General features: G+C 45.6%; 1 protein-coding gene across 3 annotated transcripts in view; it reads left to right on the forward strand.

Annotated features, from left to right (window-relative positions):
* LOC134072393 (ankyrin repeat and IBR domain-containing protein 1-like) overlaps positions 1 to 24127 on the forward strand; it is a 32029-nt gene that overhangs the window by 3492 nt on the left and 4410 nt on the right. For 2 of the 3 annotated variants that reach the window (XM_062529042.1, XM_062529044.1), the window contains exons 2-20: positions 289 to 656; positions 3699 to 3999; positions 5211 to 5393; positions 7897 to 8014; positions 8702 to 8910; positions 9350 to 9438; positions 10773 to 10917; positions 11348 to 11508; positions 12137 to 12225; positions 12556 to 12686; positions 14949 to 15083; positions 16020 to 16106; positions 16279 to 16345; positions 16814 to 16959; positions 17667 to 17845; positions 19927 to 19978; positions 20250 to 20324; positions 22885 to 23005; positions 23707 to 23753. In XM_062529042.1, the coding sequence (XP_062385026.1) occupies positions 469 to 656; positions 3699 to 3999; positions 5211 to 5393; positions 7897 to 8014; positions 8702 to 8910; positions 9350 to 9438; positions 10773 to 10917; positions 11348 to 11508; positions 12137 to 12225; positions 12556 to 12686; positions 14949 to 15083; positions 16020 to 16106; positions 16279 to 16345; positions 16814 to 16959; positions 17667 to 17845; positions 19927 to 19978; positions 20250 to 20324; positions 22885 to 23005; positions 23707 to 23753 (2523 nt within the window). In that variant the 5' untranslated portion in view covers positions 289 to 468. The remainder of the gene's footprint in view (positions 1 to 288; positions 657 to 3698; positions 4000 to 5210; positions 5394 to 7896; positions 8015 to 8701; positions 8911 to 9349; positions 9439 to 10772; positions 10918 to 11347; positions 11509 to 12136; positions 12226 to 12555; positions 12687 to 14948; positions 15084 to 16019; positions 16107 to 16278; positions 16346 to 16813; positions 16960 to 17666; positions 17846 to 19926; positions 19979 to 20249; positions 20325 to 22884; positions 23006 to 23706; positions 23754 to 24127) is intronic. The other variant, XM_062529045.1, reaches the window with a different exon arrangement.

Genomic DNA, 24127 nt, shown 5'->3' on the forward strand with positions numbered 1-24127 from the left:
CTGTCGGTATACTAAACACATTTAATTACACTCTGAGCTTAGATGATTTATGAGTACTTTTCCATGGAATGGCATCCATATATATGGACTGTGAAGGGCTATATAATAAGCATCATTGTTAGGGCTGTTGTGGTGTTTGTAGTCACACCAGCAGTTGTGGTTGGGTTGGTAATAGAAATAGCACACTCTAACAATGAGGTCTCGTTGAAAGAATGTAGACACATATGCTAACTACTCCCTGTCTGTCTCTCTCCTGTCTGTCTCTCTCCTGTCTGTCTCTCTGTGCAGGACCTGCAGTGGGCTGTTGACCCTGGTTGAGGGCAGGTGAGTGCAGCTTGACCGCAAGAGGCCCGGGGCTTGTCGAGAGCAAGCAAGAACGAGGGGAGAACGAGAGGGGGAGCGCGTCGCGTGCGTGTGTGTGTGTGTGTCTGCGGCCGCCAGCGAGAGAGGGAGAGAGGGGACTGAACGATGGGGAACACCGCCACCAAGTTCCGCAAGGCGCTGATGAGCGGCGACGAGGGCCTGGCGTGGCAGCTGTACGAGAGCAACCCGCAGTTCAAGGAGTCGCTGGACCCCAACGCGTCCTACGGCGAGCCCTACCAGCACAACACGCCGCTGCACTACGCCTCCCGCCACGCCATGACGCGCCTCATCAGGTGAGTCCCCAGGAAGTGACACCGTTTTTTTTATTTTTGGTTTCCGCCGTTCCATTTGGTCTGGCTAGCTGACCAGATCAATGTAAACCGCTAGGCACTGCACGCGCTGAAACAGTTCAGTGAATGTCTGCACACGTACTCGTACAAACATGCATTCATCGCACAGTTCAGCTGTGTAAATTGTATGTAAGTGGTTTCTGTAAATCAAACTTTACATGTTTGCAGCTTGCTGCCCATTCTCAGTCATTTAAATTGCTTACTCTTGTGTCGGTGTGTATAAAGCTGCCCTCTGTTTGAACTAAAGCGCGTGTGATTTGTTGACACAGACTGCCGAGATGACAGCTAAATGTATGTCGCGGTGCTGGCTTCACTCGAAGGGCTTTAAAGTTAAAGGCTGCGCGGAGTTCTCACAGTCAGTTCTTTGTGTGAAGTTAATCACATTACTGTAATTTATCATATTTTCTTTCTTAATGGTCATCCCAGCGCTTGCCAAGGCATTTTGGACAGGAATCAAAGCTTCCCTTATGCAAGCATACTTTTAACTCTGGAGGGTGTGAGAACTGGACGACAGATGAGAATTGCACTAGGTAGATGGACTCAGCAGTGTGTCAGTATGCTTAGTGCCGTGTCTGCTATGTGCTGTGGTAAGGCCATACTGCTTGAAGTGGCTGTGAGACACTTTGCTCTTTAAAGGGTGCAAAAAAAAGAAAAAAAGAAGTCAGGATGACCCACATTCAGATTTCTAATGTATGCTGCTTATACAGAGGTGTAGCCTGGCCATGAGGAAGTAATCCGGCTTGTAAGTTAATGCTTAACTTGCTGGACAGAGCGCCGGTTCAGTGTGAGACGACCCAGAAGGAGCAAAACAGACAGGGCAGGCAGGTCAGGGCTCTAAAGTCCTGCACGTAGTCAGCCCCCCCCCCCCCCCCATTCTTTCTCTCTCTGTCTCTTTTATCTCTTTCTCTCTCATATTGCTGCGTGTGTGTGAATGTTGAATGCATACAAATGGCATTTTTTACCCTGCAGTACTCCCCATTCTAAAGCAGGTATGCCTGGTATGGTACATGGTCTCCTGACATGCTCAAACAGGGGCCCATCTCTGTATGTGGTTCACAAATGCAGAAATCTGTGTGCGTGTGCATGTGTGTGTAGTAGAGAGAACAGGGTGTTATAGAAAGAAGAGAAAGCGAGATTGTTTTTTTGGAGCAGGAAATACAGTGATTTTTAGTGGGTTGCACAGATATAGGGAAAGAGAGAGACCATGGAATGGAAAAAGAGGGAACGAGGGCAACAGAGTGAGGGGGTCTCTTGACTCCGACTCCGGCGTCTCTGGGCAATTACCCCCATGGACAGCTGGCCCCCCTGCTGACTCATTGTCCCTCCTCTGCTTCCCCATCTCCACTTAATAATAGGGCCCTAAACGAGGTGGTAGGGGGCATAATTACCAGCCCCTTTCTCGGCCACCTCTATCCATTACACTAACAGCTCAAGGTGCGTGCGTGCCTGTGTGCGTGCGTGCGTGCGTGCGTGCGTGCGTGCGTGCGTGCGTGCGTGCGTGCGTGCGTGTCTGTGTGTGTGTGTGTAGAACCATATTGAACATGACCGTTGTCTGGTTTATATCACTGCTATCAGTGTGAAAAGGGGGCCAAGGGGGGGGATGAGAATGGGACTGGTCCGTGGAGGCTATTTTATAAATATCTTCCTGCGTGAGGCTCAGAAGCTCTCTGGGAAATGGAAGGACGGTTTGAGTGTGGGGTGGTTCCGATAGTTGTTTTTGTTGTTGATGGTGATGGGATGAAGAGCAGCATTTTCTGGCTTTAAGTGAAGTTATTTCAAGACCTGCTGCCGTTGCTTTTTAGTACAACCAGTTTATCAGGATTCACTGGAAAGCAGGAAGGGCCGCTCTCTCTTTCTATGTAAGCATGTGTGAATGTGTGTGTGTGTGTGTGTGTGTGCGCGTGTGGGTCTGTGTAGGTGTGTTGCTGACAGGAATTATCGAGCTGTCCAGGGGGGTAACGTTAACCAATAAGCTGCCAGTCAGCTCCATTTTCTCCTGCTTCTGCTCTCTCTCCTTTTAGCTTTCCTGGAACAAAACCGCTGAGTCACTCTCTTCGTATCCACATTCAAGCTGGCAGCAGCATCCAATGGGAGCCTTTATTGCTGAGGCATGGTATTAAAAAAAAAAAAGGAAAAAAAAGCAGACGCTCCTTTCAAATCCCATCAAGGGTGTCAGCTAAAGCCCCCCCCCCCCCCCCAATCCGCGATGGTTCAGTGTCCCGCCTAACCAAAAATGACATTTTGGCCACGGCCATTTCGGCTGCTCCCCCCCCCCCCCCCCCAATGTGTCTTTTTCACGGGCGAGGCCGAGCGTGCGTGTGCGCGCGGAGGCTGCGCTGCCGAGAGGGCAGAGGAGCCGTGGGCCGTCTGGGGTGCTAATGCCGATATGATGTCTCCCTAATGCACCGGCGCACATAATGAAATATTGAGATAAGGGCCACGGCTTCTGGTTCTGAAAATATCCCTGAGATTTCCCAGCAGCAGCGGCGGCGGGGGGGGGGGGGGGGGGGGGGTTAACCCTTCGACTGCCGCGGCACTGGCGGCGTCGGCCAAGTGTGACTCAGCTGAGCTGTGATGAAGGGAGGATCTTTTTAACAATTGTTTTGTTTTCCTGGAGGCACTCTGTGCCTGTGCTTAGCAGAGTGTGTCGGCTTGTTTACTTTATCGCTGCGGATTGTTAATCATCCCCCCGGAGTCGAGGGAAACAGTCTCGGACTCGTGTGTTCTTAAAAACACATCTGGTTAAACCTTATCAGAAAGGGTGATGAGACGTGGCCCATTCTGGTCATGCATCGAATTTTTATTATTCTGCCGTTGCCAGCATCTCCATGCTAAGTATTGTGAACATGCTCGTTTACCCTTTTGTTCGAGCGTAAGAACATCTCCGTCCCTCCTCTTTCCTTTCCTGCTCCCTTCCTTCCTTCCTTCCTTCCTTCCTTCCTCCACTTTCCCTCCTCATCCCTCCGTTCTCTGGCCCCCCCGCAGGTCCTTTCTCTTCTGCAAGGACGGCAACCCCAACAAGCGCAACGTGCACAACGAGACGTCGCTCCACCTGCTGTGCATGGGCCCCCAGATCCTGCTGGCCGAGGGGGCCCTGCAGCCGCGGCTCCTGCGTCCGCTCCAGGACGAGCAGCGGCGGGCCGACTGCCTGCAGATGGCGCTCAAGTGGACCGGCGCCAAGCTGGCCGCCGGCGAGTACGAGCGGGCCGACGTCAACGCCGCCGACAACCGCAAGAGCACGTGCCTGCACTACGCCGCCGCCGGCGGCATGAAGACCTGCGTGGAGGTGAGCAGAGGGCAGGGTCAAGGGTCAAAGGTCAAAGGTCAAAGCGCTCGCGCGAAATCAAGACGGAAAAGATCAAATTTATGTTAAGAGATAATAAAATGTTAATTAAATGTTATTCTAACAAATGATTCAGATATGCATGTTTTTTCTTTTTTTATGTTTATTGATATTTAGACTGTAGTGTGTATGTGTGGTATCCTGAAAAGAAACAGAAAAGTTGGTTTCAACACATTGTTTCGATGTTGCTATTACATCACTGGACCATCCATTAATGAACTGGTCATGTTCATTAAGAAAAGGGGAAATACATTTTGCTCCTTCTAACATTCATTCTAAGACCCAGTTCCAGTCGATACTTTCAGATTCAGATTTATTCTCTGTTAAGATGAGGTGTGCAGATTAGCATCCTGTAGGCGCGAAAGAAATGTCCAGCTAAACGTCTGTGCCGCATCTGAGGAGGCGTGTGTTAAATTCACACTCCATACTGTGGCTGAGAACTTCTCCAGTTCCCAGAAATGGCTACAGGAAACATTTAGAGAAAGGGTGGGGGGAATAAATGTTCAAAAAGGTCACAATCTTTTTTTTTTTAAAAAGCTTCTTATTCAAAACAAATCACTTGTGAAACAGTCTTTGCTGTCCGTGAGTGCCTCTAGAGGAATGTGCCTGCTGAATGGGTTTAGTATTGTGCTGGTGTGTTGTATCTTTCCACTGTGGGCTAAGCCTTTGCTTAATGGCCTTGGAATTTGGTGGAAAATTGTTATCACAGGAGGAGAAATCTTTTCCAGGAACAGTCATAGGCTACATGGCTTGGTCGAGGGTGTAACATTAGAGGTCAGTTGGTCAGAGTTGATGATTTGTCTAAAAGCATGTACCTGCTAAGAGTTTTTTTCACTAGTAAAGAATATTATAAATACTACAAGCTTTTCCCCCCATACTGTTTAATGTTGATTATTATTTATATGGTTTTCAAACATTTAGTTGTTTTCTGACATGGCCTGGTATCCATGATTTTTGGCCAAACAATTACCCAAGAAGTTGAGACTTTGTTTCAGCAGGAAAGCATGCTGAAAAGGCCACTTAGTCAATGCTGTCATCTGGTTGTATATTTAGAACAGCTTCCACTGCCATGCTCTTAGTCTACATACATTTCCTGTGTTTTTGTGTGTGTGTGTCGGTGTGTCTGTGTGTGTGTGTCTGTGTGTGTGTATCAGCTGCTGGTGAAGAGTGGCGCCGACCTGTTTGTGGAGAACGAGGAGCGCGAGACGCCGTGCGACTGCGCCGAGCGGCAGCATCACAAGGAGCTGGCCCTCAGTCTGGAGTCGCAGATGGTCTTCTCTCAGGACCCCGGCGCCCAGGACATCGAGGCCGAGTACGCCGCGCTGGACCGCCGGGAGGTACACACCCGCTCGCCCGTCTTGACCCCAACCCCATTATCCTGACCCCAAACCCCCTTATCCTGACCCCAACCCTTATCTTGACCCCAACCCTTATCTTGACCCCAAACCCCCTTATCCTGACCCCAACCCTTATCTTGACCCCAACCCCATTATCCTGACCCCAACCCCATTATCCTGACCCCAACCCTTATCTTGACCCCAACCCCATTATCCTGACCCCAACCCCATTATCCTGACCCCAACCCCATTATCCTGACCCCAACCCTTATCTTGACCCCAACCCTTATCTTGACCCCAACCCCATTATCCTGACCCCAACCCTTATCTTGACCCCAACCCTTATCTTGACCCCAACCCCATTATCCTGCCCCCCAACCCTTATCTTGACCCCAACCCTTATCTTGACCCCAACCCCATTATCTTGACCCCAACCCCATTATCCTGACCCCAACCCTTATCTTGACCCCAACCCTTTCCTGACTCCAACCCTTATCCTAGCCCAGCCCCCGCCTGACTACTTACTTCCGCTCATTTGTATTTCTCTTCATCCTCCGGCTGGTATAGCTTGATCCAGCTTGGTTTACTCCGGCAAATGCATCTCCGCCCAATCAACATTACATTTAAGGTTCAAGCCTATCGTTATCGTTGTGTCCCCCGTGGTTATCATATGTCATTACCAAACGTTAGTGATGGAACTCCAATGAATTCAAACATCAGACAAGTGTCCACAAACCAGGAAATAAAAGTTTGCCAATAGAGCTAGGCCAGATTCTTTGCGTCTCTGGAGTTTGGTCTCCAGGCTACCATTATCCTGCCTTACAGCACATTTTAGTGCATTGTTCTTCACAAGTTCTCCTGGATGGCACTGTGAACCTGCTTCAGAACGTTGATGGAGGCTTAGATTTCTAAAGGGCTCTACGTGCAGGTTTAGGGAGAATGGAACTTATAATGATGAAAATGGCTTTCCCAGTGAAGCGGCAAGAACCAACACCCCTCCCTACCAACACAAATACACACTCTTTCTCTCACACACATACACACACACACACACACACACACACACACACACACTCTCTCTCTCTCTCTCTCTCTCTCTCTCTCTCTCTCTCTCTCTCTCTCGTTCTTTTGATTTCCTTCTCTCTTTCTGTCCCCCTTCCCTTTCTCTCTCTCTCCCTCACTCCCTCTCTCTCTACCTCTCTCTCACACACACATACACACACATCCAATCCAGTTCTTTTGCAAAAGCCATTTTGGATTGAATAGATTGTGGACATGCTTGAAGAAATACGACTTTAAATTGTAATTTAGAGGTAATGTGATTTTGGGTCTAAAGTCCTGGCAGTGGTGTCTCTGAAAAGACTGTGAGACGGAGGTTGTGCTTTTACCTCCTGGCTCACAGTGGAAGGGGGAGGGGGGGGTGCAGACTCTCTTTAAGCATGCAGATCAAGGCTGAGGCGTTGTCTCCCAGACAGACGTCGGTCTGTGGGCCGTCACAAGTTTCGATCCGTGACAACAGGACTGATGTCATCTTTAATAGATTACAAAGGAGAGACGAAAGGGAAAAAAGGGCGGGGGGACGCAGAGAGATGGGGTGATACAGAAGGGAGCAGAGGGAGAGGAAGAGATGAGCGGTGGATGGCATTATGAAGTGTGACGTATGAAGATATCAATAAGCAAACACTCGAGCGTCACTGCAGATCAAGCTTGAGATCATTCCCACAAACGCCGTCAATGCAGCTCAAACACACTAGATGTTTACTTGTCTTTAATTGTGAGTGCTATGCTGATTAGCTGACAGTGACATTTAAAAGCCATTATGACAAATCTTCTGTAACCACAATGCATGTATGTCTGATGTCGAGAAATTAGGGATGTGGGTTCTGTAAAGAGGTATATTGCTGGTCTCACAATAGGTATCTATTACCTCCTGAAACAGTTGTCCACCATAGCGGGTGTCCTGTAGCCTGCTCTGAGGAGATGGGGGAAGGTCAGCTAGTGTTAGGGATGTAGCCATGGCGACAGGGAGACCTTTAAGTTGCAGATGGAGATGAGGGGATTTTGGCCGGCCGGCGCGGGGCTGTGAATGTGCTAATGCTGGGGTTGGTGCTCCGAGGTGGGGGAGGACGGTGTGTGTGTGTGTGTGTGTGTGTGTGTGTGTGAGTGCAAAAGCACGGTGACGCCACTGGCCTGTTTCATAATGTCTTTAACACACCAGTCATCCTGCTTAGCGTCTCTCTCTCTCTCTCTCTCTCTCTCTCTCTCTCTCTCTCTCTCTCTCTCTCTCTGTCTCTGTCTCTCTCTTTCTGTCTTCATCTCTTCACTGTATGCACAATGCTCACTCTCCCTCCCTTCACCCTTTCTCAATCACTCTGTTTCTCTTGTGCCCTTGTCTTTAAACATACTCTAATTTATGCTCTCATCTCTCTCTCTACCCTTCTCCATCCCTCTCCCCTCCCCCTTTCCCTACTCTGTCTCTGTCTGTCCCTCCTCTCCTGTCCAGCCGTATGAAGGGCTGAAGCTGCAGGACCTGCGACGCTTGAAGGACATGCTGATCGTGGAGACGGCGGACATGCTGCAGGCACCGCTCTTCACGGCCGAGGCTTTGCTGCGAGCGCACGGTACGCCGCCCTAAATGCTGCCTGAACACCCAGAAACCCTGAACACAACAACCAGTCACAACACCTGAACTCCCTAAACACGCCACCAGTCAAAACACCTGAATTCCCTAAACACGCCACTAGTCAAAACACCTGAAGTCCCTAAACACGCTACCAGTCAAAACACTCAGAACCCTAAACACGCCTCCAGTCAAAACACCTGAACTCCCTAAACTCTCCGCCAGTCAATACACCAAAATGCCCACAACCCTAAACATACTACCAGTCAAAACACCTGAACGCCGGAGTAATTCACTGCTCTTCCCCTGTGGGCACATCAGAATTGCATGTCAGAAATGCTAAACATGCTAAACATGTGTAATTAAGTGCATACCAGAGAACTGAACATACCAGATAAAAGGTCAACCGAAACTTGGTAAGGCTGAGCCCTAAGGGTCAACATGGGTCTGCTCAGTGTAGCTCAAAGCATGTTGGATATCTTAAAAATTCTGGAGCCCTCAGCTGCTGAAATCTCTCCTGAATGTTTAAAGCATACAAGCCGTGCAATAGCAACGCAGTGCAATGCAATAACCTGAAAATGAAACCTCTCTATTTAAGGAGCATGAGTATACAAGTTACTTCATCTCTGTCTGAGCATGATCTCATCCCATCTCTCTCTCTCTCTCTCTCTCTCTCTCTGTGGTCCAGACTGGGACAGGGAGAAGCTTCTGGAAGCTTGGATGTCCAACGCCGAAGACTGCTGCCAGCGCTCGGGGGTCCAGATGCCCACGCCGCCCCCTAGTGGCTACAACGCCTGGGACACCCTGCCCTCCCCCCGCACCCCACGCACCACCCGCTCCTCCGTCACCTCGCCCGATGAGATCAGTCTCTCCCCGGCCGAGGACGGCCTTGCTCTGGTCAGTGGTCCGTGCGACGGACGACGATGTATGAGCGCCTGTCATCAGATTAATCATCGTTTGGAATTGGCTTATGTGTACTTTGTGTCATTGGGCGCTAATGATTTGTCTGGCTGATGAATTACTAGCCGTCCGTAATTGACCACAGATGTAAAAGCATATGTCAAATCCTGAAGGAGCTGGAAATGACTGATTCAATTGTGTGTATGTGTGTTCCTGGGCTTGAGTGTCACGTTGATCGATGGACGGCTGTCGGTATGCACACATACACACGCATGCACACACGCACGCACACACACACACACACACACACACACACACACACACACACACACACACACACACACACACACACACACACACACACACACAGTCAGTGACTGATATGTGTCCAGTATGTGTTCTGACCATGCGTCTAACTCTCAGTCTCCTGTTTCAGTGTGGGATCTGCATGTGCAGCATCTCTGTGTTCGAGGACCCGGTGAACATGCCCTGTGGACACGAGTTCTGCCGAGCATGCTGGGAAGGGTAAGGAAGGGAAGGGAAGGGCCAACAAAGATTTAGTTGTTATGCTCAAGGTGCAAGAAGGACATACTGTAATATGTTCTGCTGTCAAGGAACTGAATTGTATCCTCTTTTGTTGTTACACTGTATTTGTTGTCACACATTGAAGCCTCACCATAGAAAATGAAGAAAAAAAAGGTTATTTTCAGTAGACCAAATTTGATGGAGACATTAAATCTCCTCCCTGTTGATGGGGTGTTAGCCGAAGTAGGTAAAAAAGAAAGCTTAACAAGCTGTTGGCATGGCTACAGATGAGGAGGAAAATACCGAGATTGAAAGCATTGCTCATGAAATAAGTCACCGAAGTCCTTCAGGGCTCTTCTCGGCCTCTGGCCCTGCCTCGCTCTTGTTCGCGCAGACACTCGATTTCCTCTAAAGACCAAGAATGTGACCTAGAAATTATAGTGTTGGTTTTTTTGCAGGCTTTTCAAGGCTTTGCACCTGCCGGAGTCTGACGTCAACCTTGGCCTATGCAACAGACATTAAAATAGATAACGACTTTAAAAATGGCCGCACACCACAGTCCAACGCTCCTCGTTTTTTTTTTACACAGAACTGGCCGAGCTGCTTTCGTCCGTTTATTGGATTGCTGTTGTCTCCAATTACTGGGGACTAAATATGGCCACTTCCTTGACTAAAATAATAAAGTTGTTTGTCTGCCGGTTTGTAGAACAAGACCATTTGTTTCTGCTCTTGGGAAGAAGGGATTTTTTGTCTACCCTTTTCATCTTTCATTCTCAGTCACTCTTGCTTTCGTATAAAATTGTCACCTGCGTCACATTACATGAGAGCTCACTCAGTGAAGGTGATACAGCAAGCTGAAGAGCAGGGGTTTATTCAGGGACACGTCACAAGTGTTCTGTCGTTTCCTCCACTCACCCACCCCGTGCCAGTGTTAGTGTCTCGGTGAGATGAGAGAACTGGGACACAGCCCAGGTCTTCCAGTCCTTAAAGGGTTGTTCACACGAAGAACGATAACTATAACCATAACTATAACCATAACTATAAAAGTGTTCACACTGACCAACGATTAAAAAAAGCCTCTCCTCGTCTTAATAAAGTGTGATGGCTAAAATGTAATTGGTTCTGATTGGCTGTTAGCTTTTTATCATTCTCAAAATCGTTCTGAAAGGGATCAACAACGATATCGTTCTTCATGTCATTATCGTTACAGTTCATATTTGAACATCGTCATTCATTTTAACTGGAGCGATATTTGTTTATAGTTATCGTTCTCGGTGTGAATGACCCTTAAAGCTCCTTCGGTGGTCTCTCATGTCCTCCTCTCTTGCTGGCAGGTTTTTGAACCTGAAGATCCAGGAGGGAGAAGCGCACAACATCTTCTGCCCAGCCTATGACTGCTTCCAGCTGGTTCCAGTGGAGGTCATAGAGAGTGTGGTTTCCAGGGAGATGGATAAGCGCTACCTTCAGTTTGATATTAAGGTATGACTCGAGAGGTTTTCTGGCAAACAATGGTGGATATGCAAGACTGTTGTAACATAAGACTTGTACTCTCCTAGGGAGTAACTGTATATGGTACAAGGGATAAACCAGCAACATATTAAGGTTTAGGCCACTGTAAAGCACTGCACTGAAGCCCTGAAAAAATAAGATACTTGATTTTTATTTCAAGTTTACGTTTAAATCATACAGTATATTCATAGTTACTTGTATTTTCCATGGTTTTACTGTGGTTATTTCAAAAATGCCTTTTAGCATTCTACATGTGTGGTTTGCATTTACGCTGCCACAAAATAAACGCTAACTGCCTCTCCTACCCCTCTCCCACCTCTCCTACTCCTCTCCCTCCTCTCCCACCCCTCTCCTACCCCTGTCCTACCCCTCTCCCACCCCTCTCCCTTCTCCCTGGCAGGCGTTCGTAGATAATAACCCTGCCATCCGCTGGTGCCCCGTGGCCCGCTGCGAGCGGGCGGTGCGCCTCACCAGGCCCAGCCCCGCCTCCGCTGACCCCCTCAGCTTCCCCCTGCTGCGAGCCCCTGCTGTGGATTGTGGGAAGGGCCACCTCTTCTGCTGGTGAGTGAAGACTAACCGCATGCTGTTCAATTGCTCCACAGTCCAAAGCAACACATGCTGTTTCGTTTGTGAGATCTGCGCCAAATCGGCATTAACTTATAAGCATCGCTTGACTTGACCATGCGGCACATGCTGTGGTCAGATATCTCTTTGAAGCTGAATTCAGGATAGAAATGCAAATATAACAGCAAATATAAACATGATATGCACGCGGCCTCTGGTGGTTAATGTGTGCCCTCTCCTTGCAGTTGAATTCAGGTTCGTCTGAATAGAAATGCAAATATACCTGTAAATGTAAATATATAGATGCGGGCCCCTTACTAATGTGGTTAATGTGTGCCCGCTCCTTACAGTTGAATTCAGGTTCGTCTGAGTAAAAATGCAAATAACACAGCAAATGTAAATATATGTACTACGTAGCCCTTTACTAGTGTGGTTAATGAGTGGACCCATTCTCCTACGTACGCGCAGTGTTCTGTTCTCCCACATTCTGTGTCAGCAGTAACGGTCTTCTGAACTAGTCGTTGTGGCTCAGTGATTTCTCCCAGGACTTGTCTTCACCTCCCTCCCTGTCTGTCTGTCTGTCTTTCTGTCTCTCATTCCAACATGTTGTTATCCCCGTCTCCAGGGAGTGTCTGGGTGAGGCCCACGAGCCGTGTGACTGTGAGACGTGGAAGCTGTGGCTGCAGAAAGTCACCGAGATGAAGCCAGAAGAATGTGAGTGCTCAGGGGACTCTGGGAATTGTAGTTTTTTTCCTATCTGCTGTAATAACACGTTTTGATGAAGCCAGAAGGGATGGAATGAATTCAAGGAACTTGTTCTAAAGTGCCTTCCTTAAATATTTTATTACGGCACTTAAGCATTTAAGACCTTCGTGGAATGATCTGAAGCAGATGGAATTTATGTTTATATTAAACGTCTCTAGACTTCCCAGATGAACCCCTTGCTCTTGTTAGGCTCCCAGTGGACTAGTTTATGCCCCTGTGACTAGGTTAACCTCGTTCTCCTCCTCTCATTCCATGTCTCATTCTTTCATTCTGAAATAGTGGCTGGCGTAAGCGAGGCTTACGAAGACGCTGCCAACTGCCTGTGGTTACTCACCAACTCCAAACCCTGTGCCAACTGCAAGTCGCCCATCCAGAAAAATGAAGGCTGCAATCACATGCAGTGTGCCAAGGTCAGTGTGTGTGTGTGTGTGTGTGTGTGTGTGTGTGTGTGTGTGTGTTTGGGTGGGAGGTGGGGGGTTCATTGAACATTAACGGCAGTAAACCCCCTCATCTGCCATTCCTATGGGTGGGTATCATTAGGACCAGGACCCCACAATTCAGTTTAATTATAGATCTGGATCAGTGGATTCTTTGGATTCTGGATTCTTTACTGTATTGTGATCTTGCTGTGAGGTGGAATATTTTGGTCCCCAGTTATATCCTTGGATACCTTTTAATAAAATAATGCCTTATGAAATTAACTTGATGTCTTATACCGCATAACCCTTATCTGGTCCAAGTGATCTTATTTTAAGAAAAGTGGTATAGCTCCAGGACTATCTGCTGTGTTGAGGGTGTGTGATTGAATATGACAGGGAGTGATATATGTGTATTTACACATGTATGTGTGTGTTTGTCTGCCTGTATGTGTAAGTTTACATTCTTGTGTTTCTGCATGCGTTAAAAGTGTAACGTTTTTGCTGTATGCATATGTACAGTATGTGTTTATTGGGTCTGACTGAGTGTGTTCCGTGTGTGTGCGGTGTGTGTGCGGTGTGTTGCCATGACTCCTGGCTGTGAGCATAGGCTCCGGTGGCGGGAGCAGGAGTGGTGGTGGTGGTGGAGGTGGTGGTGGTGGTGGAGGTGGTGGTGGTGGTGGTGGAGGTGGCGACAGCAGCTTGCTGCTGGGGCCACGACTGCTGAAGGGCTCTTTGACGTCAGAGGCAGGTGCTGAAATAAAAAGCCCCGCTGCGTAGGCCGCTCCTGGACGCCTGGCCAAACAGCACTCATTTCCCTAATGAAGGCTTTAAACACACGCGCTGAGCGACAGCGCGGTCGCGGCCCCCCATTCACTGCACACCCTTAGACAGCCCACACACACAGACACAGACACACACTCACACACACACACACACACACACACACACACACACACACACACACACATATATACCATCCCCCACTCCAAATGCACTATGGTCACAGCATCTGTGTGCAAACTGTTTATAAATACCACAAGTAGCGATTGCTTGGCAAGTGTGTTGTGTTGGGAGTGATGGGGGAGTAGGGAATGAGGGTGGGAGGAGCTGGTGTTGAAACTGTCTGCTGCCTTTGTTTTTACGCTGTCTGCTTGTGAGTTAATTATTAGTGTTTTTTATGCGGATGGAGGTCAGAGGGATTATACTGTACGTTAAATACATAACAAATGCTTTTGGAACAATCATTAAACACTCCGTTGGACTCTGATTTAGGGGATTTTTTTGGGCTTGTGGACAGCGTGGAAGGTCTGATAGTGTGGCTAGTGAACTGGAAGTGAGGCAAGTCCAGTGCTGCAGACACGAGTGTTGATGGACAGACAAACACAGATGCACACAGACACGGAGGGAGAGAGAGAGACGGGGGAGACTCACAGGCAGGCGAGCTCGGAGCTCTTAACCTCTTGTTACCTGAAGACACAAACAAACTCTGCCTGTTGCTAGGTAACGGGGCACTTGGTGGCCTGTCATGTATTGATTAGATCATGCTGGGAGGGAGAGGGCCGAGTGTTGCCTGACAGAGGAGCCGTACACACACACACACACACACACACAAAGAGAGCGACACACACACACACATACACTAGCTACCATGTTTACCCATACTAGGGACTAGGAGCTCCAGGAAGGGGCTAGACAATACCATGACGGGGCCAATGTTTTGATCTGATGAGGCTGCATTTATGCAAGAAAAATCTCTCAGTAAACTGCCATATCTGTCACCAATGCATGGGGAAGGTCAATAATGCTATGGCAACATGTTTTGAATGCCATGCAGCATAAGGACTGAATGATAAACACCGTCATATGATGCAATCCAAAGATACTACCAGTAATACAGATACATACAGATGCTACCATATATACAGTACAGATACAGTCATATAGTCAGAAAAAATGTAGCTGGTAATACTATTCAGGGTCAGTGGCGTGCTCTGTCCTCTTTGTTCCTGTAGCACTGTAGATGTGTTTATTGTTGTTGGGTGCTCTTCGGTCCAAGGTAAATAGTTTTGGTATGAAAAAAGAGAAAAAATTCTCTACAACCAAGGCACTCCACATGTTTAAAATGTCTTTAATAGAAAGTAGACATGTCCAACCAGGACCTAAAAATGCCCCCGGGTAGCGGCTAGGTACAATAGGGTGTGTTGCGTTGCGCATCCTCTGATGTTCATAGTGTCTCTCTTGTGTCTTGTCTAGTGTAAGTATGACTTCTGCTGGATCTGCCTGGAGGAGTGGAAGAAGCACAGCTCCTCCACAGGTGGATACTACCGCTGCACACGCTATGAGGTCATCCAGCAGGTGGAGGAGCAGTCCAAGGAGATGACTGTGGAGGTAAACACACACACACACACACACACACACACACACACATATGCGCACACACACACACACACACACACACACACACACACACACACACACACACACACACACACACGCACACACCATAGGCAACTCTGGAATTAGAACTACTGGTTTGACAGGACACATGCACACACATACTTGATTGGCATGCATGTGATGTGTGTGTTCTCTCCACATACCAAGTTCAAGCTTGGCTCCTAAACTATTTATCTCAAGATGGTAAACAGAATCTCCTGAATCTGTCCCAAGCCTATATGCACCAGCTTCCCTATATCATCCCTGCATACAGTACATACAGTACATCCATGCATATCATCCATCCATCTATACATACATCTATACCGCCATACATCCAGCCATACATACATACATGCATGCATACTGTACATACAGTACATACTGTACATACATACATACATACATACTGTACTGTACTGTACTGTACATACATACAGTCTAGAACCAAGCCTTGTTTTAAACACAGGACTTTATGTACCTGTTTCATGGGCGTTTTTTAGAGACATGGCGTGTCTTTAATCTGTGAGCGCGCTCACAGCACTCTGCTGAGCCACGGTTTCGTCTCTACAGAGAAGCGGGCAGGAAACTAGGGAACACGCCAGCCTTTGTGTCCGTGTCGCACAATGTGAGGAGGGTTTTTCAGATACGGGCTGTTTTTAGACCCATTCTCTTCTTGAGCTGGTCATTTTTTACAGACTGTCGGCCTGTGAAAAGGCTTTCTATCGCCGCATGTCTCTGATCTCCAAAGACTGGGGGGCTCACAGGGCCATTTGTCTTAGGAGAGGTTTTGGCTTTGGTGTGTGTGTGTGTGTGTGTGTGAGAATGAAGGAGACTGATCGCATTTTGCACATTGACACAAAAGAACCCTTTTGTCTTTTTTCTCAGGCAGAGAAGAAGCACAAGAGCTATCAGGAACTCGATCGCTTCATGCACTATTACACACGCTACAAGAATCATGAACACAGTTACCAAGTGAGTGGGCTTTGGTAATGTAGTATATGTCAGTCTTGATAGAATATTGTTTTTCTTGCCCCTTAGTATGATGCTCAAAATATTAAGTTCATTTTCAAATATTACGCCCCCTAAATTTCACAAAAAAAAAAAACGCCTCAGTATAAATGTCTAACTCGCTTTCTTTTTTCAGCTAGAACAGCGACTCCTTAAAACAGCCAAAGAGAAGATGGAACAACTGAGCCGTGTTTTCATGGGAAGTAAGTGTCAAGCGCACAGGTCAGCATAAGGTCGGATTTATTATGTCCAAAGGCAAATATTTTGGCTGCTGAGCCTGTTGAGACTAAACAACAGTAAAAGTGCAGCAGCACACAATGCCGGTTGAGTTGGCATAGCGAATTGACAGAGTGGTTCAGTGTGTTTCTTAGATTGACCATTATAAACTCTTCTTCCTGCATTTGGAAACATTTCATAGATGAACATTACTATGATAGACATGGCGAGCTGCTACTATACTACATATTTTCTATAGTCTTCTTTGACATGTGTGTAGTGAATGTGACAGGCTTTACTGTCACAATAGCTTTGATAGAGTAGTTACTCATCAAACTAATAGCATAAAGTAATTAAAAAATGTCAAGGTTGTGTTTTGTCTCTCGTCAGATAACCTTTGTTTTGTGTGTGTGTGTGTGCGCGTGTGTGCGTGTGTGCGCGTGTGTGTGTTTCAGGAGAGGGCTCTCCTCCCGACACTACATTCATTGAAGACGGCGTACAGGAACTCCTTAAGACCAGACGCATTCTCAAGTGCTCTTATCCATATGGTTTCTTTCTAGAACCCAAAAGCACAAAGAAAGAAATATTTGAACTTATGCAGGTTGGTAGAACTTAAAATGGCATTTTTGGTGAGCTTAACTGGACCATTGATTCCAATGACACGTGCACCAAAATGTTCAACTACATCTGAGGATTTGTTACACTGTTTGTTTAGAGTGCATTGTCTGCTGGAGGTTCATTGGGAAGGTACAATTGAGTCCAAAGATCAAAAGCCTAACTTCTGAAGTCTGATGTAGAACTAACTCCTTGCAGCTCGATACTGTTGCTAAGCCTATTTCCACTCCTGTGTTACCCTATGATGGGATCTGTATACTGACTGTGAAGCTAAAGTAGCTGCTGTGTGATACTGAGCCTGATCCCCTTACTGACCTGAAATTGACCTGCACTGGAAACAGATCATTGGTTCTCACTCAGCCATGTTTCCCAGGTCCTTAGAAGGATACAAGGATAAAAGGATGTGTATTTGTCACATGCATATGATTACTAATGTCAAGAATGCAGTGAAATTGTCAGAGAATGCAGTGAAATTGTCAGAACCACATGCATGTGAATGACAGTTTGCTAGCTAGTTAACCAGCAGTCAAGTGATGGTAAAAGTACAAATACTTAAAGGCCACTAATTATAGTATTCACACATGACCACCATTATTCCACCATCTCATCCCCTCCCTTCGTCCATCCCTCTCTCCCTTTGGTCTTGGTCTCCCCTTCCCTCCCATCTCCCATCTCCCTGCCCACCTCATTCAGACGGATCTGGAGATGGTTACAGAGGATCTTGCACAGAAAGTCAACAGGCCTTACCTCCGCACCCCTCGCCACAAAATCATCAGTGCCGCCTGCCTGGTGCAGCAGAAGAGGCGCGAGTTTCTGGCCTCGGTGGCCCGGGGTGTGGCCCCCAACGACTCGCCAGAGGCCCCACGCAGGAGGTAGGGGATTGGAATGGAACCCCCCCCCAATCCTTCCTTAACCATTCTCATCAAAGTTCAAAGTTCAAAGTTTATTGTCATGTACTCATAAAAAGCATTTATAAGTAATGACCATTCGCTTTGGACAAAAACATCTGCTAAATAGCTATAACCATAACCATAACCATAATGAAATTCCTTGTGCTCAAGTGTCCATCCAACTACAGAAATAGATTAAAAAGAAAAATGATTAAATAGATACTATAAAAAAAGGACACCCAGGAGCAACAGGGGCAAGGCATCAACACCCACCTGAACATTTAGAGGGCATGGTCAACAGGCTTGTGCACAATTCCGAATTTTAGAATTTGCCTCCATTCAATTCATGAGTTGGAATTTGAATTGAATTGGCCCCACCCCACAGGAAGTTGAATTGGAATTGGAATTGGAATGACAGGAAGTGGAATTCAATTCATGGCAATTCAAAACAAATTCACATGTCACATAACAGGAAGAATGTGTTGAATCTCACATACATTCAGTTCAGGGAAAATTACATTGGAAATGTAATGGATTACTGTTTTCAATTATAAATTGTGTGTTTGTTGAGATCATATCTGACATTTTGTGAAACTTAATTGTTAAACACTGCAAAAAAGGGTGTCTAAAAGCAAGATAAAAACACTAAATCTGAGGTAAAAGGTACTCAAAACAAGTGAAATGTTCAGCAGCAAGATAATTTCACTTGACAAGATTTTGTGAATTAAGATAAATAAAAAAAATCTAGCAATAAGCATGTCTACAGAGGTATTTGGAAACTTAACATAAGGTGAAATTGCTGTTTTTAAGATTAGCCTACTTATAAATATAATTTTTACATCCCCAAAATAAGTAAAATATACTTAATAAAAGCATAAAATGCTGGTTGTAAAATGAGGTTACTTAAATTTAAACAGCATCAGATTATATTCCTTTTTTTTGGAAGAATATTTTCTGGACTTTTTGCCTTTATTCAGATAGGACAATGAAGATAGACAGGTGAGTGAAAGAGTTGGGGAGAGATTGGGGAGAGATTCGGATATGACCGCAGGTGAGATTCAAACCAGGTCCCCGTGGGTAGTTGGACAAGTACAAGGTACTAATGCTGTAACCTCTTGCGCCACAGTACCACAGCTTGTGACAAGTCTAGATTACGTATATTTAAAGTTGTTACATAAGTTCTTATAAGCATAAACTGCTGTTTTAAGATGATATCTTAAATCTTAAATGTCATCTTAAATCAAGTCAAATTTTCTTGTCACTTAATCTTAAAACAAGCTTTATTTTTATGAGAATTTGAGGGAGAGATGTAAAAGATCTCATTTTAACAGTATTTACCTCATTTTAAGATTTCATGCCTATTTGAGACAAAAAAAAGATGTGCTTGATTTAAGATAGTGTAAAGTTGAACACTTACGTAAAGTAAGAAATTCACGCTTCAAACTATATACTGTAAATGATCTAACACTTCTAATCTATTTTTTTTTTATCTTGATAAGAATCAAATAATTTGCAGCGTACCCTTATATTATGTATATGAATTGATTTGAATTTCATTGAATTTCAATTCTACTTCCCTTAATTCAAATTCGAATTGTAATTCTGCATCCTGTTTTTGACCTCAATTCAAATTCAATTCAAACTCAAGAATTGAATTGGAATTTAGGAGTCATTCTCAATTCAATTCTGAATTTTGCACAAGCCTGATGGTCAATAGTTCATGCATTTGGTTTGATACTTAAACACTGTAGCATTTACTTGGCCTCCGTATCACCATATTTCAGCTGGTAAATGCTCTAGTCTAGGATTACTAAATCTTCATGCTAATTATTTTTTATAGGGCGTTGCCATAAAAAAAAAAACAGCTATTAATTCGATTTAGGTTTGATAATGAATCATATGCAGTAAAATGCTACTGGAAGTCATGACAACACACTGCGACCCAGGGAGTGTTTATAATGGCTATTATGATGACCATTGATGACTCTGTGTCAATGGTTATCAATCTCAATAATTTCAGTAAGTGCTCCTAATTATACCAAACTAATCTCTTATCTCCTCAGTTTTGCCGGTGGAACGTGGGACTGGGAGTACCTAGGTTTTGCATCACCTGAGGTGAGTATTTGCTCCTGGCCATTCTTATCATAGTTTAGTGCTGCTCTGTGGCTTAGCTAACATGGTTCGCTACGAGCATGCTTGCGCACTATTAGAAAACTATTGCTATTTTATAGAAATCTACTTAACCGCTAGACTCCTTAAGTGTCTTGACCGTTAGTGTATGTATGTGTTTGTATGTACGTATCGTATGTATGTATGAATGACTGTCTGTGCCTCTGCGAGGGTTCAAAGTTCAAAGGTCACCACCCGTATCATTCTGTGTCCAAAGATGCTGCGGGATCCCTCCGTTGTGGGAGGGACCGGACACAGTGAGGGCTATGAACACGTGGGAGGACAGCCGCAGGTACTGCAGCAGCCGCACCCGGGCCACCCCCGGGCCAGCCACCAGTGTATTTCAGTGTGCATGGCGTCAGCGTAACCCTCGACCTCAACTGCCAAGGTCCACACACCAGTGGATTGTGGGTAACTGTGGGTGACCTCTGAAGGCTCTCTGAGTAGGTTGTTGTCGTGTTGTTGCGGATGAGTACCCCTCACCCAGATGGCCTGCTGAGACTTAATTTACCCACAATCCTCTGATGTGCAGAGCCTCGCAGTTAATGTTGGCGTTACGTTGACGTTTTTTGATAACAGTGAACCATGCTGATGGCTTTGGTCTGACCACAGAGTGAGCTTAATCCCTGTCACATGCATACTGTACCGCATGCTGGCAAGGCTCGGAATGACCTTTTTTTGGATGTTTTTTTTTGTTTGGTTGTTTTGTTCTGTTTTGTTTCCAAGTAATTTGTCATACGTCAAGTTTTAGTCGGATGTTGTAAATGGGCAACATCAAACGTTCCCTTCTGTCCCTGTTGTAGCCGTTTTTGGATGAAGCTGAGTTTTGAGGAGGTTTAGCCGCTGGGTAGGAGATCTGTTGAGGCATGGAGTTTCCTCAGTTCTGCCTTACACCTTGTCCTAACCGAACGCGATGCGAGCGAACATTAGTGATAAAATCCATTTAATTCCATTGTTTTCAATTGGAGTGTCCAGACTGAAGCGACGCGAGCAGCGCAACGTTTTTAAGAGAACTTTTGTCGGACGCCCCGTTTCTATTTTCTTTTTGTCGCTCGCATTGCTCTACTATTCTGAATGAGAAATGTGGAATCCCGTGACGCAACACAATGGCATATTTAACGGATTCAGTGTAGACAGACAATATTGACAGTCGCTCGCTTGGATCCGGTTAGGACACGGTGTTAGAGAAGAGAGCTCTTCCTCTATAGCCCAGCAGAGGAAGCCATTGAGGGCCTAGATAGATTCCTCAGCAAGGAAGGAACCCCCCCCCCCCCCCCCCCCCAAGTCCCTCGCATAGAACCCTGTTATTTAACTTTCTGCCAAAAGGGTTGATTGCTCCATCTGAAGTTTATTGTAAATTAGGCTATTGAGGTCAACTATCAGACCATGCTAAGTTCAAATGGACATCTTGGTGTAACTTCAATTTAATTGACAATGTACACAGAGGTATCCTGAAACTTACTTCTCACCCGAGGCAGAGCTATTATAGATTTGGCAGAATGTTATAACCATACCCAAATCATAGAAACATTTTGTGTCAGCTGAAAAGAGATAACAATAGAGCCATAGTTTCATCTCAATGCTATATTTTAGATAAAACCACAACCATAAGTGTTTCCTCTCTGGGCAGAACCGAAGAACACTTTTTTCTAAAAGCATGGTTTGGAGTCACAGTGGTTTTTGTTGCACTTGAGATTCTGAATCCCCAGGCACATTTTGACAGTCTTCACAATTTTTATTTTCAAATTCAACCCCATGACCCCATTCAAGCCCAATGACAGGCCAGGACTAGTTTTATTTTATTTTTTTTCCTCCAAAATTAAAACAAATTATTCCAATCACTCTGTGTATGTTGTCTTCTGAAACACTGATGTCAATGTCTGAATGTGTTATATGTTTTTAGCAGATGTTTCATTTTGAAGCGGCTCACCAACAAATCTGGCCTGCTGAGATTATGTTCAAAGTGTGCCCCTCTCTTTTCTCTCCAGCGTTGTGCATCTTTTTAGTGTTACCTCAAACGTTTTGCCTGGTCTGCACGATTGTTGGCTTGAGCATGCTTATGTAGTGTAGTTGTTAAATTGTTTTTTCTCTCTTTCTTTCTTTTTGAGAACATACAACATTTGTATGAATATTTGTTCTTTAAGATGTTAAAAAGATGTTTTTCCTGTAATGTGTGTGTGTGTGTGTGTGTGTGTGTGTGTGTGTGTGTGTGTGTGTGTGTGAGCACATACATGGTGTGAGGTAGAAAACTGCTGGGCATGTGTTGCATATCTACAGACAGACAGGTGAAATACCACACAAAACAGTGCTGTAGTGAAGGCGTGTCTGTGCGCAGGGGACACATAATGAGAGTCTGTACGATGGAGAAAGAAAGAACATTTGTGTTCGCTGGTACTTTATGGAGATTGATAATGAGGTGCTATGCTGTGTTTGAAACAGTAGAAATACAGATAACGCTTGTTGTGTGTGTGTGTGTGTGTGTGTGTGTGTGTCTCTGTCTGTGTGTGTACACTTGTGTTCATGGTGGTTCTGTGTGTATGTGTGATTATGTTGTGTATGGACATGCATAGTAGTGAATAGTTGCATTGTGCTGCTTAAGTGTTGACTCGGTATGTTTAGACTTGTATGTTGTGGTGAAATAGAAGAGAATATGTGAGCCAGTGTGTGTATTGTATGCTGTGCATGCATAGTAGTACAGATCTGTTGTGCTGAAGGAGTGTTGTACTGTAGCTGTAGTAGAGACCAATGTTGTGGTGAGAGAATAGAATGTGTGTGTGTGTGTGTGTGTGTGTGTGTTTCTTTTCCTGTGTGTTTGTGTGTGTTACTAAGTGTTTGTGTGTGTTGTGTTGTAGGAATACTCCGAGTTCCAGTACAGACGCAGACACCGACAGCGTCGGCGAGGCGACATGCTGAGTCTCCACAGTCTGCGGAGCAACACACCTGACCCCAACGAATCCAGTGACAGCACTTTAGGTGTGATCCCTGACCACACACACACACACACACACACACACACACACACGCATACACACAAGCAGCAACTCTAACTCAGACACCCATACTGTGTACACATTTCTCTTTCTATTAGTCTCTCACCGATATACAAACACAGACCATCCTACGTCTGTTTTCTGTCTTCCTCTTTCTTTGTGTGTCTCTTGGCCTCTCTAGTTGTCACTCTATACCAGGATGTCAGAATGGCCCGTTTACCCCATGTTCACCTCAACTGTGGAGATTTATCCTCTGTTAAGATTAGGCTAGGTCACGTAGTCAGGACATCACTCACGTTTGTTTTTGTTTTAGTTACGAACAGGAGACTCGGACTAAAATACACTCTTAGGCTGCATGCTTCCTTACTATGTTAGCAGCAGTGCTGAGGCAAATAGAACATGTTTTTTTTTAATATTCTTGAAATGTAGAACCTTTGAATGATCTCTCTGCTGATTTGGCGTTTAGGTCTGACCTCTGTGAAGCGTTTGTGGTCTGATGTCTGTGCCTTTGGAGAACAGGAAGCTTTTTCTGGAAGCTAAAGAAAGTGTGTCACACACTAGCAGAGCTAACAGAGGCATTAAAAATAATTTCTCAGTTCAGGAGGACAGGAAGTGGCTGATTTTGTTATGGAATAAAATGATTGAAACGGCTGTTATTTGTGTTTGTTTGTTTACACCAATCAGATGGCCTAGAAGGAGGTGGAAGCAGACGACGCCTCAACGTCTCAACAGTGAGTTTGATCGATCCCCTCATACTAGCTCATTCCCATCATATGAATTAGCCCTGAAATATCTTTAATCCCCTCTTTCCACTCCATAAACACGCGGACATTCATTTGCCTGGATACAGGGAGCTAGTACTTCCCAGAATGGGTATTGCATGGCACAGCATGAAAGGCTGTAAGGACACAAGAGAATGGTGTTAAATTTGTAATGGAAGTTTCCTCTCATCATTCTAATTAGCTACTTAGTTGTTTGTATACATCAGATATTGCTGGTTTTGCTGAATACCCCATTTTATTTCCAAAAGAGCACGGTTAAACAGAAAATGCATTCTTGTATGCTTAAGTTGAAGAATATGACCCGTGAAACATCCACATAATAC

This window comes from Sardina pilchardus, chromosome 24 (assembly GCF_963854185.1).
Source record: "Sardina pilchardus chromosome 24, fSarPil1.1, whole genome shotgun sequence".
Classification (NCBI taxonomy): domain Eukaryota; kingdom Metazoa; phylum Chordata; class Actinopteri; order Clupeiformes; family Clupeidae; genus Sardina; species Sardina pilchardus.